This window comes from Electrophorus electricus, chromosome 19 (genome assembly GCF_013358815.1).
Source record: "Electrophorus electricus isolate fEleEle1 chromosome 19, fEleEle1.pri, whole genome shotgun sequence".
Taxonomy (NCBI): domain Eukaryota; kingdom Metazoa; phylum Chordata; class Actinopteri; order Gymnotiformes; family Gymnotidae; genus Electrophorus; species Electrophorus electricus.
In genome coordinates this window covers 9,249,403-9,263,907 of record NC_049553.1, presented here as the reverse complement: position 1 = coordinate 9,263,907, position 14,505 = coordinate 9,249,403, and the positions used below count along the sequence as shown (strand labels likewise).

At 42.5% G+C, this 14,505-nt stretch overlaps 1 protein-coding gene, 1 long non-coding RNA gene, 2 other non-coding genes and 1 pseudogene across 6 annotated transcripts in view; 4 read left to right on the top strand and 1 right to left on the bottom strand.

The window, feature by feature from the left end:
• Positions 1-178: 178 nt before the first annotated feature.
• On the top strand, positions 179-4,834 carry LOC118243037. Of its 2 annotated transcripts, XR_004777151.1 has the most exons (5): positions 196-385; positions 2,651-2,730; positions 3,306-3,407; positions 4,524-4,686; positions 4,794-4,834. It is a non-coding gene; the product is annotated as an uncharacterized LOC118243037 (long non-coding RNA). The 2 variants fall into 2 exon arrangements; XR_004777150.1 differs by lacking the exon at positions 4,794-4,834 and having other exon boundaries at positions 179-385; positions 4,524-4,719.
• LOC113585099 lies at positions 2,447-2,565 on the top strand (annotated as a pseudogene).
• Positions 4,835-9,048: 4,214 nt separating the features above from the next.
• LOC113585098 lies at positions 9,049-9,239 on the top strand. The gene has a single exon (XR_003411472.1). It is a non-coding gene; the product is annotated as a U2 spliceosomal RNA (small nuclear RNA).
• Positions 9,240-10,121: 882 nt separating this feature from the next.
• On the top strand, positions 10,122-10,285 carry LOC113585096. The gene has a single exon (XR_003411470.1). It is a non-coding gene; the product is annotated as a U1 spliceosomal RNA (small nuclear RNA).
• A 930-nt stretch (positions 10,286-11,215) lies between these two features.
• tmem88b (transmembrane protein 88 b) overlaps positions 11,216-14,505 on the bottom strand; it is a 112,630-nt gene continuing 109,340 nt past the window's right edge. Inside the window, exons 6-8 of one of the 2 annotated variants that reach the window (XM_027022393.2) lie at positions 14,041-14,142; positions 12,559-12,951; positions 11,216-11,629 (exon numbers count right to left, since the gene is read on the bottom strand). In XM_027022393.2, coding sequence (XP_026878194.1) covers positions 11,348-11,629; positions 12,559-12,945 — 669 coding nt within the window. In that variant the 5' untranslated portion in view covers positions 12,946-12,951; positions 14,041-14,142 and the 3' untranslated portion in view covers positions 11,216-11,347. Of the gene's footprint in view, positions 11,630-12,558; positions 14,143-14,505 lie in introns of both variants that reach the window. The other variant, XM_035536566.1, reaches the window with a different exon arrangement.

The window sequence follows — 14,505 nt, the reverse complement described above, 5'->3', positions numbered from 1 at the left end:
CAATTTTAAGGACAAAGAAAGAAATGAAGAAGAAAAATATAAATGGCTCAGGGATTCATTTTGAAGCTACGTTTTACCTAGGTTTTGAAGGATGTGTTTTTAGTACTGAGTAAGTTGACTATTTCAGATAGAAAGCCTAAAATAAAATCATGCCCGCAGTTTTAGTCAACCAGGAAGCCTCTAGCTCTCTAATCTCTCACTTGTGTAGGACGTGATGCCAAATCTGCTTGATAATCGCACGTATGAGGAATTAGTCTTTAGAAATGATGCACTTAGTAGTTGCCAAACGTAGAACCGAACTGCAGATCCTCTTGCCGTGACGCGGATTTACTTTGCAGGCCTAAATTTAAGACCCGCTCTGACTCAGACGCACGTATAATGTGAGGTAAGCATTTTTCTTGGAAAATAACATGCTATGTAAATATAGTATATAATAATATTAGGGAAATGGGGAGAAGTGCTGTTCAAAGCAGAATCATCATTTGTGTAACGGTACGTTTTTGGAGAGAGAAACTACTCTCAGTAATAGTGCGCGTCACAAGTTTTTTCACCGTAAGCCTAAAATCGCCCTTTTGAACAAACGCGCTAGAATTGTTTAATTTCTTTCGGAATAAAACAATCTTTTGGCGTGATCTGACTGTTTAAAAGCAGTGCTAAGTTCGAAGTATGGAAATTGCTTTTGCTTGTAACGGCAGTCGATAGGTGCGTGTTTAAAGTAACATTTGCAGCGGTTTACCGAGGCCACAGGCCAATGACTGCTAGACGTTCTTTTGCGTGACTGTTGATGAGACGACAATCAGCTAAAATATCTTGGTCGTTTAATAAACTGCTTGCCACGAATAGAGGCTAGTGGCAGATATGAAAACATTAAACGCAATAGCGCACGTGTCCTTTTGTTTTCTTCCTGAGAAACTGTGCTCTATCTCGGCCTTTTGGTCATATGTGATTTGAAAATGTAGGCCTAGTTTTAAACCAATGTATGGCGTATGTTGCCCAAGTACGTGCGTCTGTATAGACGTTGGCTGCAATATGACATAGTGTATGATGAAAACATTTTGAGATACCAATTAAAGACGAAAGGTAGTCAGCCGCCTAGTCCGCTATTTGGAGACGAGAAATAAGGTCCACGATTATGTTCAGCATATTCAGAAGCTTCCTCCATGAAGCTGGTACTTATGTAAAGCACATAAATAAGGCTCGTCGATCTTTTGTGTTTCTGCTAACTTGTGTCTCACAAGATCGTTGGGCTGGTTTTGAGTTGGCGCCAAGCTAATGCAGAGAAAGATGTGACAGATACAATAAATTCGGTCCAAAGTCTAATAAATAATTTTTGATTGGCTTTGAGGCAGTGGTGGCTCAGTGATTAAGGCATTTGTCTAGCAATCAAAAGGTTGCTGGTTCAACTTGGGCACCTGAGCCGAGACCCTTAACCTAGTAGCTCAAGCTGTACTCGTTTGTAATTATAAGTTGCTTTGGATAAACGCGTTAGCTAAATGTAAATAAACGGGTCGTGTGACGTCATTCACGCCCAATGACTTTCCACGGACAAAGTGACCTAGCTAGAATTTTAAACCAGGAATTACCATAAGGGAAAGTCAACTGTTTTTGTTTTTTGTTTTTCCTCTGCCGATAGTTAACGGCAGACGCGTGAGTGTGAATGGGGGTCTAAGCCCTCCAGGAGCATAGCAAAAATGAAAAGGAACAAGCCATCCATTAACACCCCGCTTACATGTCGAATTGTTTTAATGCAGAAGTCGTTTTTAGTTTGCTTATTTGTTCATCAGTCGTCAGGGGGCCATTGCTGGTCACTAGCATGTCAATTGCACTTAATTTAGGATAATTGTGACAGACATCCAGATCATGTGTTTTCTTTGTCCCCTTTGAATCTGGAGGAATGATGGCACGGTTGAAAAAGATAGAATGAATGAGAAGTACGATTTAAACTAAACACCCAACGAGGCTTTGTGATAAGGTTAGAGTTCACTAAAACTAACAGCACTAGAAAGGGAAGCAACATTTTAGAAATATCTGATACAAATGATGTGAGGCACAACCAATTTAAAAAAGACAGTTTATGTGTTAAACATGTATATTAGGATGGCTGTGGACCAGATCTAGGGCTTCAGTCTGAAAAGACAGGCAAAGTTTGCCTTCACATTCAATCATATTCAATCTATTCTCTTCTTGAAGGACGTACTGCCTTGTTTATATAGTTGGTACTCTAGTATTTCTCCCTGCGTGTGGCTGTCTTTTGCTTTCAAGCCAGCAGAGGTTACTGTGGAGACTAGCAGGTAAAAAAAAATAATAATACAAATTGGGCAATTTAAATTCTGATTCGAGGGTGTGGTTTCCTCATCAGTACCATTAGCATTAGCATGTCTGCATATAACATAGGTATTGTTTGATGATTTTTCTGCAGAGGTTTGCTATTTGTAATTCCGGTCCCCTACCTGGAGACCATATATTAAATAGATTTTTGGAACAGGGAGATGGAATAGGGGCTTGTTCCATCCACTCCACACACAGACCCAGTATCGCAGCACCTCTGTGAACAGTGTACCTCCCATCATCAAAGATTCTTAGCTCATATTTATATGGCAAGCTTCTTGTTTTAATTCTGTGTGTTGTGTTCACTTTTAAAATTCTTTAGGAGTACAGATGTCATCAGGCCCACTAGCTCTGTGACTGTGAAGCCCGTAGAGCTCCCGCTTTACCTGGACGATGGTGAAGGTAGGGCTGGGTGATGAGGGAGTATGCAGGGAGCTAAGAATTCCTGATTGTGGGGGAAGAGATGAAGGGAGGATGGCAGAATTGGTCCTGGTCAAGTGTTATTTTAATGTTGTTTTGAAGGGAGCTATTGGCAGGAACGAGGCTGTCCTCTGGGGTCAGAAGTCTGCTGAGAGCAGAGAGGGTGACAGGGGTGTTGATGGGTCATAGAGCAGGGACTCCAACAGAGGTGTGAATGGGGGCAGGTTGGGTGGAGACCTAGTCTCACCGTCTGAGCACACAGTGGTGGGGGTTGTGTCAAACCTGTTGAAACATTAGATTAAGTTCAGATGCAAATGCCTGATCTCCTTGTACTCTACAGACTGTCAAGCTTTTCATCCCATTCAACACATCTGCTGTGTTGTTCGGACCCGTTTTCTATGCTTTTTTTCACGTTGACGTAAAAAATGGTCCAAAAGGTTATGCCCTCTCGTTGCACGGTTAACATACTGTTTAAAGTTGGTGAGGACTGGAGAAAAGGAGACATGACTGAAATAAACACAGATCAATAAGAGGGCGTTGGAATGTTTTCTCTGAAGTCCCGCGATGACCGAGTGAAAGATGTCGCTAGCGCTCTTCGACACAGCCCACGGAGGGACGTAAACAACTACAGCAGTGGAGTAGGAGAACTCCCACGCTAGGTACGCTCCCTGTACATCCACTGGTTGTTCAGTAAGGCAGACGGTTCATCCACCTTGTTCGCAAAGTGAAACGTGTAAATCTTTTCATGATTTTATCACTGCATACAGAAGACTGTGTAAGTGAATTTCCCTGTTTCCAGCTTGGTGTTGCTAGGATCACCAAGCATAATGTTTTGCAATTTTGACTTTGGACCATTTCCTCCCCAGGAGAAAGTTTAATATGGACCTGAAATGAGGGGATTGGATCACGTGGTTCTATAGTATTCGTGACTCCACCAATCCAAGTTATGCAAAATCCCACCTACAATCCATTTTTAAATTGAGTTACAGATTTTGCGTACTCAAGAGCAAATGAAATGCTTGCTTATTGAGTATGCCTCAGTGCAGGCCTGGGGACCTAGGCCACATAGTTACAGCGATCGCCTTTGCCGTGTACTGCCGAAGTGTAAAACATTGGAAATCTACTACTTAATCTGGTTTTAAAAATTGGGTAAATATTTCACAGGTTCCTTTTTACATTAAATGTATTGCTCCATGAGTGTCCTTCAACACAGACCCGAGAGGTGAGTGTGTCAGGCAGGAGCAGAGTCGAACACAAGTTCATACAAAAAAAAAAAAAAAGATAAAATAAAACTTCTTTGTCTTTTATATCACATCTGTGTGAACAGAGAATCTGTTATGAGTTTCCCCCAAGTTATGAAATGCTTCACAAATGTAGGCATGGCATGGCCTACGTCACCGGGGAGGCCAATATGATTATATGTCTAAAGAGGTTTTGAAAATGGTTGCTTTAAAATTGAGCTTGAAGGGGTTGGTTCGCTGTGTTGACCTCACCGTCGTGAAGGGAGGTGTCTACCTGGGAAGAGCTTGAGGTTGCGTACGTTGTGAATTGAGTAGGCAGGGGCCTATGGGAAACTTGGTTCAAGATATTTGGCGTTCTGGGTTGTGACGGGAAATCTCCTTTGTATGCTCTGCCAAAGGTAGAACCATGAAGAAGTCAGTGGTTGAAATGAATTTTTACCACTGTTTCTTCCACTGCTCTGTTACCCACTCCTCCAACCGATGTGCATTCCCCAACATCCAACTCTCTGACTTCTCTGTCTCCTCTCTCTTCAGATGAAATTCTTCAACTCCTGACTTCCTGACTACATGTCCGCTGGATCCAATTCCTTGCGCTCTGTTCTAGACAATCGCAAAAGATCTGCTTCCTTTCGTCTCTGTCATCGTCAACAACTGCTTATCTTCTGGATACGTGCCTACTGCATTCAAAACCGCCAGGGTGGTACCGATTCTCTTGGTGATGTAATATCTGCTCATGGTTTCTCCTACCACTGCTATGCTGATGACGCTCAATTATTTCTTTCTTTTCCAACCTCTGACACGCAGGTCTCCAGACGTATCTCAGCACGCTTGACTGACATCGCGTCATGGATGACAGCCCACCACTTGAAGCTCAACCCCAGTAAAACCGAGCTTCTGTTCATCCCAGGTACTCCCAAGCCTTACCATGAGCTTGCTGTTTCCTTTGAGAACTCCCTGGGCATAACTTTGGACAACCAGTTGTCGTTGTCAACTCATGTTTCTAATCTAACCCGGTCTTGCAGAGTCCTCCTTTGTAACATACCAAGGATTCGACCGTTTCTCTCGCAGGAAGCTTGTGCAGTCTCTTGTGATCTCAAAGCTATAGTACTACTGCAACTCGCTACTTGCTGATCTTCCTCTAAGAGCCATCAAACCTCTACAATTTGTCCAGAATGCAGCAGCACGACTGGTCTTCAATCTTCCGACGTTCACACATGTTACTCCACAGCTGCGCTCCCTTCATTGGCTCCCTGTAGCTGCACGCATCAGATTTAATACCTTGATGCTTGCCTACAAAGCCAAAAATGGACCAGCCTCTTCATACATGAGGTCAACGGTCAAAGCCCGATCCGTACCTCAAGCACGGCTCGGCTTGAAATACCTTGCTTCAGGTCTCATGGACGACAAGCATCGAGACTCTTTTCCGTCCTGGCTCCGAGATGGTGGAATGAACTCCCAACTGCTGTCCAGACAGCAGAGTCCCTTGCAGTCTTCAAACGCGGACTGAAGACCCATCTATTTGCAGAATATCTAAAGGACAACTGACACTGCTCCCATATTGACTGACTAATTTAGTATTTATTGTAGGGTATGGTTTATGTTGTTTAACAAACTCTGGCACGTATTGTTTATAGCACCTATCATTGTTTAAAATAGACCTTATGTATTTTGTACTTCTAGGTGTCAGCATTCGTCCCTGTATTTCTACAGTATTCTAGTTCATTGGCAAGTTTGATTCTAACCTACTGTACTGTACTAGGATGTATTCTATGAGTAAATGACAAAGCACTTTTGTAAGCCGCTCTGGATAAGAGCGTCTGCTAAATGCCGTAAATGTACTTCAAGGAGGACAGCTTCAAAACCCGTGTGAAGTTCGATCCTGGTTTTTCATCTCTCTTACTCCGTGCCTCGGCAGCTGTTAGAACCGTGTGTGACTCGGCGGCTCACAGCCTGTAAGTATGCTTTACTGTTTGTGTTTTAGGATGTTTGAAGCAAACAAGGTGTGTGCTAGCTACAACGAGTGTTCCGGTGTCGAATTGTTGGCTGTAGCTAACCCGTAGACCCATTGCTCGAGATCGGGTAACGAGCCCAATTAATCTTAGCGTGTTGGAATGGTTTTGTTAATCGGCTGCAGGTTCAATTTTAGATTACGTTGCGCGGAAATATGGCGATATGGGTTTTTTTTTTTTTACATCACTAAATGTTAAATAATGTTCACGTGAATGTGGATTTATATTTACATCGGTGCAATTGGTTTTATGATTACATGCTGTAGCTAGCTGGCTAATTAATGTCGCAGTCCCAGTTCACTGTTGCGGGACGGCGAGGAGCTTCGAAACCAGCATAAACTTAATGAATTCTAAGATGGAAGATTTTCTAAAACTAATGATTTCGCGAGTGCTGCTTGAAAATGTATTGCGCTTAAAAACAAAACAAAACAAAACATGGCAATACACAAGAGTTCGCCTGCAGATAAATCTGACAAATTGTTGGCTGTAGCTAACCCGTAGACCCATTGCTCGAGATCGGGTAACGAGCCCAATTAATCTTAGCGTGTTGGAATGGTTTTGTTAATCGGCTGCAGGTTCAATTTTAGATTACGTTGCGCGGAAATATGGCGATATGGGTTTTTTTTTTTTTTACATCACTAAATGTTAAATAATGTTCACGTGAATGTGGATTTATATTTACATCGGTGCAATTGGTTTTATGATTACATGCTGTAGCTAGCTGGCTAATTAATGTCGCAGTCCCAGTTCACTGTTGCGGGACGGCGAAGAGCTTCGAAACCAGCATAAACTTAATGAATTCTAAGATGGAAGATTTTCTAAAACTAATGATTTCGCGAGTGCTGCTTGAAAATGTATTGCGCTTAAAAACAAAACAAAACATGGCAATACACAAGAGTTCGCCTGCAGATAAATCTGACAAATTATCAGTTGAAATCTTTAATCATTAACTCGGCATAATTCATTCTTGTTAAACAGCTGGATTTTACGTCGTTTTCGAGCGCAGACTGAAGGACAGGCGAGACGTGTAGGGGCGGAATCGTTCTGTGGGTTCAGCGAGCAGAACGTGGACGAGCTGACCAATCAGAGCAGGCAGTACCCGCACAGTACAGGTAAGTTACCGTCATCTGTTGCTGGTGCTTGTTTTCGTGTTTTTTTCCGTTCACTTTGTGGATTTGGGGGGGGGGAGGGCGGCAATGCGCAAAACAATAGACCTCTGCTGCGCTGTAGCCAGATAAGATGTAGCGTACGCGTGTGAAGCTGTTTGGTGAAACTGCTGTTGTCGTCGATATATTTACTGGATGATTTGATCGCTAATACATTTGGACATCATGGAAAGGAAGAGGTTTACTTTAGATGAAGTAAACGTGGAGTTGTTTGCGTGCACATATGAGCTGGAAGCGGAGCGTGACGGTTCAGTAGCTTCGAACATGGACTACGATGTTTCCATTACAAATGTTTCCCGCTGGGAAATGGCTCGGCTTTCGTAAGTCTAAATGAACGTTTGTACATAAGAGAATGCGTACTATTTATTTACAGTATTTACAATGTGTTCTCCCCGGTATAACTTTTTATCCTATTAGCAGTGAAGCTACTATCGTGTATCCTTTTAGCAATGAAACTAATATTGTTTTTACTACGTTGTCAAACATCGTTGTGATGTTTTTGCGAAACAAATCTTGGATGTATGGTGGCTGACGGCTTTTTGTGCAATCGGAGAGGTCCGGGGGCACTTTGGAGATGTCTATGACACCTAGCGGAAAATCCTTTTTTTTTTTTTTTTAAATTTAGATGAGCTCACATGGAAGCTAAATAACGAGGAGGGGGAGGGGGGGCGAGGGCGGGGGCGCCTGGATTTGAATGACTGTCTTGGCCCAAGTGTCTAATTCAATTTGAATGACGAATGATCATTGTGCTATATGTATAGTTTCAGATAGCTAGTGTTATAGTGTAGAAGTATACATCGCTTAAATTGGAGGTGCACACAGAGGTTAAACTGGTCGGTGTTGCTTTTTATAAATGTGATATGTTGATGTGAGGGGATATGCACAGAACACGATTGCACCCACCCCCAAATTATGTGAAGACTAGCACTTAAGCTTTCAAGTGCTAGTGGAGCGGTAGTTTTGTACGAGAGAAACTTGTTAACCTAGCAAACGTTCATGTGCTAGTTTTGTAAAGGGAAGAACTCGTTAATGGGTGTTGTAGTTTATTAGCTTGCTAGTATATATCGGTTTTGGCCCGTTTCCCCCAGTGTTTGGAAGTCATACACTCTCTTAAAAATGATGGTTATTCAAGTATTCCTTTTATCTGGAACATGGCCGTACGCTAGGTTGACAAGTTCCTCCTGGAACCAGACTACCGCCGCACTTGCACTTGTTATTACGTACTGTATACACTTCGGTGCTAAAAAACCCAACAATGTCACATGAAGCTGATGGTGCGGTCTGAAAGTGTGGTGCTGCAGGTCTAGAGGTTTCTAATTTCTAGATGTTTAATTTACAATGAGTGTCTGAGCCGTTCACTTATATGGGAATAGGCGGGGTTCGGTTATCCCGCATCCAGCCAATAGAGGGCGCCAGAGACACGGTGGCTTCGCTGTCGTCCAGCCCACGTGTGTGTGTGTGTGTACTGTCTATGGTCTAACCACGAGAGGGATACGGAAGCGCATTTAAACCTTTGATGCCGCTGATATTTATTATTTTATCAGTGAACAGACTTTCGTGCTTCAGTGGTGTTAAGTCGAAATCCAGAACAGGTATTTGGTGTCTAAACTATTAATAAAGGAGAGGTAGCAGAGGCAAGACTTGATCTAGACTACTTGTATTTGATTGGTCGGCGAGCAACCATATTTAATGTTATGAAAGACTTGAGTTTTCAGGTCCCCGGACTACGTGTAGCACGACGTTTCTCGGGCAATTCGTAATGGAACCTGAATAGTAGTATAGGTTCCTAGTGTTTTTGTGAAAATCCGTGATGCGTAGTTTTATCGCCGTAAGGGTCATTCTCGATGCCTTGAATGGCTACCCTGGGTTTGGTAGGCGGCTGGTATCGCTTCTCGGCCTTTTGGCTAAGATCAAGTGTAGTATCTGTTCTTATCAGTTTAATATCTGATACGTCCCCTACCCGGGGACCATATATTAAATTGATTTTTGGAACAGGGAGATGGAATAGGGGCTTGCTCCGTCCACTCCACGCATCGACCCGGTATTGCAGTACCTCCGGGAACGGTGCACCTCCTCCCTCCTTTGCTCTGTGGGAAAATAAGAAAACAGTTGTTTGATTTTTTTTTTAAACTTTTTAATTATTTATTATTATTATTATTATTATTTTTTTTTTTTACATTTTTCTATTGTGTGTGTTTGCGCGCGCGCGCGCATCCTGTTCAGGGCAGTCTCTTCTCTTTGGAAGAATCTTCTGTGTGTCGGCTAGACGTTTCTGTGGAGGGATAAGCTCCGTGTGTATTGTTTAACAACTGCAAGTGATCGCCCGTTGCAGTATATGAAGAGAAATGTTCCCTTTAAAAGCGTAGCGCAGCGTAGTGTGCCCAGTATAAAATCTTGAGTGATCTCGCCTCTTTTTTCGGCCGTTGATTGCGAACAGATACCACCCTGTAGCAGACAACGCTCTGGAGGACAAATGACGAGAGTTTTGCTCATCTCGCTAAAACGAAAGTCGTCAATGGCACGACGCGCGTTTCTGTTCCTTTCAATGCTTGGTAATTTTCTCAACAATTCTGTGTGGATTTTGAATCACCAAGCTAGCGAAAGCACCATTTCTCTATACGGCGCAGCAATACGTTAGTCCAGCATGTTCGCCCGTTGTGAATTTCGCTCACGTGAAGAGTTTGCTCCACACACGAAAATAGAAACAACGTCCACGCGTCCTCATGGCTCATTACGTATTCGGAAGCAGTGCATCATGGGAAGCCTCTTCTCCGTTTCGTTTAAATCGACGAGATAACAGCCCATAAATGTTCTTTTCAAACAATACGTCGTTCTTCTGTAGGTATGTATTCAGTTTGCTTTTAGATTGTGTTTAGTTGCGTATTGAGCGGGGATCCTACCATCTGAGTGAATACTAAGTCTTTTGATCATGTGTTCGCCGTGTGGACGGGGAATTCATACTTACCTGGCAGGGGAGATACCATGATCAAGAAGGTGGTTCACCCAGGGCGAGGCTCAGCCATTGCACTCCGGTTGTGCTGACCCCTGCGAATTCCCCAAATGTGGGAATCTCGACTGCATAATTTCTGGTAGTGGGGGACTGCGTTCGCGCTCTCCCCTGATTTACTTGGGTTCAAAAATAGTTGTGTGTGTTTACGTCTTGTTGTGGGTCTCGATGCAGCGGTGCACCCTTGCTGAGTGTGTTTGCTTTGCGTATTAAACCCTTATTTTCTAGAAGCTAGTCTCTTATCTTTTTATTGCTTTAAATCACAAGTGACACAGGAACAAAATGCTTTTCATGCACGTTAGGTTTCTTGTTCACGAAAACAATTTCACACAGTATAACATGTTTACTGTACCCCTCTCATAGGCTGCTGACGCTTGGTTAGCCTTTTGACTAAGATCAGGTCTACGGAAGCTCCATCTGTTCTGCTGTCACTGCTACAAGATGAGGAGCTTGTCATTGACTATAGAGAGCAATACGGCAAGTGGCAGACCCTTCAACACTGACCCACGTGCACATTTGGATGACCTTTTTAAAAAAACAAGATAGTTAGACGGAACAGATGCATGTTCTGACTGCAAAGAAACACTACACAGGAATTTCCATCTGGGAAATGTGGATGGGGGGGGGCGTGATTTCAGTAAAGACGTAAAGTTAAAAATGGCTGCAAAATCTCTAGGGTTGGATATCTGCTTATATACTTGATGTAGGGTCACATGAGCTGTCGAATACATTGCATCCTTGTTATTCTTTGCTTCAGTTTTTAAAAGAACAACTGAGGCTGCTAAACAGTGAGGTCATTACAAAGCCACAAGGTTTTCATTCAGAAAACTCTGGCTTTTTAAAATATCCCAATTTAGGTTTTAAATGACTTTATTTACATTCTCACACATTTTGCCTTTTAGTAAATCACTCTTTATACTTTACCATTGAGTGTATACATACACAAACACAAAGTTGTTCATTTTTAAATGTTTGGTTTTATCAAATATTTACTTGGCAGGACAGTTGTGTACAAGTGAACAAATTCCAGAAAAGTTCATAAAATATGTCTATATATTTTTTTTTTAATTGCGAAAGCAAAAACACGACTAAATTGCCTACACACTGGTGACTCATGGTCAAGAACCCCACCTTTCCACTTACATCTACACCTTACCCCACACTCCCACCTTGCCCTTACACCCACACCTTCCCCGTTCCTCCTCCTTTTCCTGCCTGCTGTCCACAGCAGTCTGCTGGCAGTGCGTGGTGGTGTGTGGCAGGCAGGTTTTTGTAGATGGCGCGGCTGTAAGGGATGAAGCAGAGGCTGAGTTGGAGGTGGCGGGCCAGTCTGCAGTACGCAGCCAGGGCCAGAACCAGCAGTGGTGTGATGAGTAGAAAGCCTACAACTAACAGGGCCACACAGCCACCGTCATTCAGCAACTCAGAGCAGTAATGAGATGAACCATGTGGCTGCACCTTGGAGAGGAAAGATATGTTGGTCAGGTAAGTGAAGAACAGATAAGCAGATATTTACACCCCTAGACTGATGCATAAATGTGAACACCCTTTTATCCAAACTGTACAACATATGCTATGAATATAGTGATTTTGCTCATGTTTTGTTGCTGTTAGTACGTACACCTGTGACTGTGTTGCTTCACAGGGTCTGATGTGATTTGACGGTGGGGGTTCAGCAAAATGGATGGGATGAAAGGGGAGGGAAAAGGAATGAAATGAGGTTTCCCTGGAGGAATGTGTTTCTGAAGTGAAGACAGACAAGAAAGATATGTGGGGCTTAGAATGTCTGCTGTGTTACTACACACACACAGAAGCATGCTTGGTGGGCTGGCTGTGCACTAAACTATTAACAAATAAGGCATTGTTAAAAAGCAACAAAGCTTAGGCTGACAAATTAGACAAAGTAAAACAATTAATCTAAGTGTCCATTAAACAAAGCGCATTCTTTATGCACTTAGGATGGGGGTGCACCGGTCCTGGAAGTAAACCCTGCTGGTGTAATACTGTGTTCTTAAATGGTTTGTAGCTGGACGAAATTGCTCGGGAGGCGCTTGCACTCTGCCACATTCCAGCAGAGGTATTTTTTGTGAAGGAGTGAAGATGGAGAAGAGAGGGGAGTTTGAGTAAACAGAATGTTTGACGAAGCAGGAGGTGAGCTGATAAGCCTTACTGCAGTCAAGATGGCTTTAGGTTTTCTTTTTCTGAACTGCAGCAACAAAGCTCTATAACAAGTACCTCTAGTTAAAATAAATTTTGACATCTCATATTTTGGACATAAAGGGTTAATGAAACTCCCTCTGGATTCTAAGATTCTAAACCACTAAACACATTATGGTTTAATTTTTCTGTGGTAATCCCACACAATGTCTTGATTTTTTTACACTTACTGTGGAGTGGCAAAGAAATCCAAACACCACCATGATGATGGCAGGAGTGAGTATCAGTCCAAGCACCAAGCCAGCCAGACAGGCATTGATGGTGGCTATCAACAGATTCTGTGCTGTTACCAACACTGAGCAGGCCCAGCAGTCCAGAGACCCTCTTAGCTCTAACGGTGCCTCACCGCCTCCAACATCTGCTGCAGAATAAGGGGGAGGCACCACCACCCCTGATCCGCTGACCGGAATTCCAGCTGGGGCTGTGCAGACCATTGAGCTGCTGTGATCAAGATGTGTGTGCTGATGGTGATGGCTGTGGTTATGGGCTGGGAGCTCCTCAAACAAGTCCAGCATTTGGTGATGATCTCCCTTCTCCATAGTGCCATTCATACTCATGGTGACCTGATGAGAGGGAGTTGATGACTGTTATGGAGTGTTTTTCTCCTTTTGTCTACCTCCTGGTATTGTGAATTATGGGACATGCGTTACGTCAAAATAAAATGACCAGTAAACGTTTATGCAAAATGTGCAGTCATTGTCAAAACGTGCAAAAGTAATGCAAAAAAAACCCTCAGTAAAATATGCTGAATACCTTCATACCTAGTACCCTGTACAGGAAAGTGAGTCTTATTTACATGCCATGAGCATTTTGGGTCTAAGAAGCTTAAGCAAGCTATTGACAAGTGTATAATATGTTTTGTCATATTGTCTCAAACCAAGAGAAGCCTCCAACTAGCATTGGCCACCATAGGCAGGAAAACTGGTGCAAATGAAGGAAAATGTAGCCACTGGCAAGCTGACTTCATAGCATTACTCCATTGCTTTCATACATTGTGGCAGAGGTTGTTTTATCTAGTACATTCTTTTTCATAAGGTATGTTGTGGGAAGTGATTTCAAGGAATACTGTACTTAATGTTAATAACCTGCCCAACCAATTTCTATCCGCCATTGCTGTTCTCTTTATTTATTAGAAAACTATACAGTATGTTTTGTTTTTTTAATCCTCAATATGTTTTCACTTGTCTGGAGAGAAGCCCAATGAGAGAGTAGTAGTTTGTCTGCATGCTTTGATCTTCAGAGCCAAATTCTGCCTGGTTATCAATACTGCAGTTATTCCTTACAGGACTATATATTATTACAATAGTACTGATTTTTATCTTATTTTTGTTATAGTACCAAAGGCAAGTGCAGCATTATTCTTCAATCCTTTTTCATAATTGGAAAAAAGTTGAAAGATGCAGTATGACTTTTGAGGCAGCTGAGATTTATAAATTACACACACACACACAGGTGTCTAATGTTTGTTTGTAATTTGTATTCTTTTAATATTTGTAATTTGTTCTTTCCAATTTCAGATCATAACATAATTGCCATCTTGTCTTTTAAAATGGCTTAAAAATGTATTTTAATGTCTGCTATTGTGAATACCTCACATTCCATTTGAGGTGGCAATCTGTACTTCATCAGGATTCTCATACATTGGAACTCACCGTATGGTGTGGAGTCTGGCAGTACTCTTTCAGTGCTCTCTCTTCAGTTAGTGTTCAGTCCTTCTTAATTCCCCAGCTTGAAAGATGGTTAGTGCCTGCAGCCTTTGCAAAGATTTGGACTTTTTCAGTGTCTTTATAGATGTGTTTCTGTCCCACCTGCTGTTTTTCAAATGTTAATGTGAAATGGGCGAATTAAAAAAAAAAATCTTCAGTTTTCTTCTGCTTCTTGCTGTCGACCAAAACACACTTTATAGTATTGTGCCAAGTTTAAATAGCTATGCATCAGGTTTAAAAAAAAAAAAAAGGTAAACAGGTAACTCTCTTGTTAGTCTTCACTCTCACTTCTTCCTCTACCCACAAAAGACTGAGAGCTCAGTGTGGTCAGTGAGGGGGCTGTACAGATGCCTTTCTTTGCACCCAGCTTCCTGGGCCTTACCCCACCTCCCTGTTTTCCCAGTGATAGCC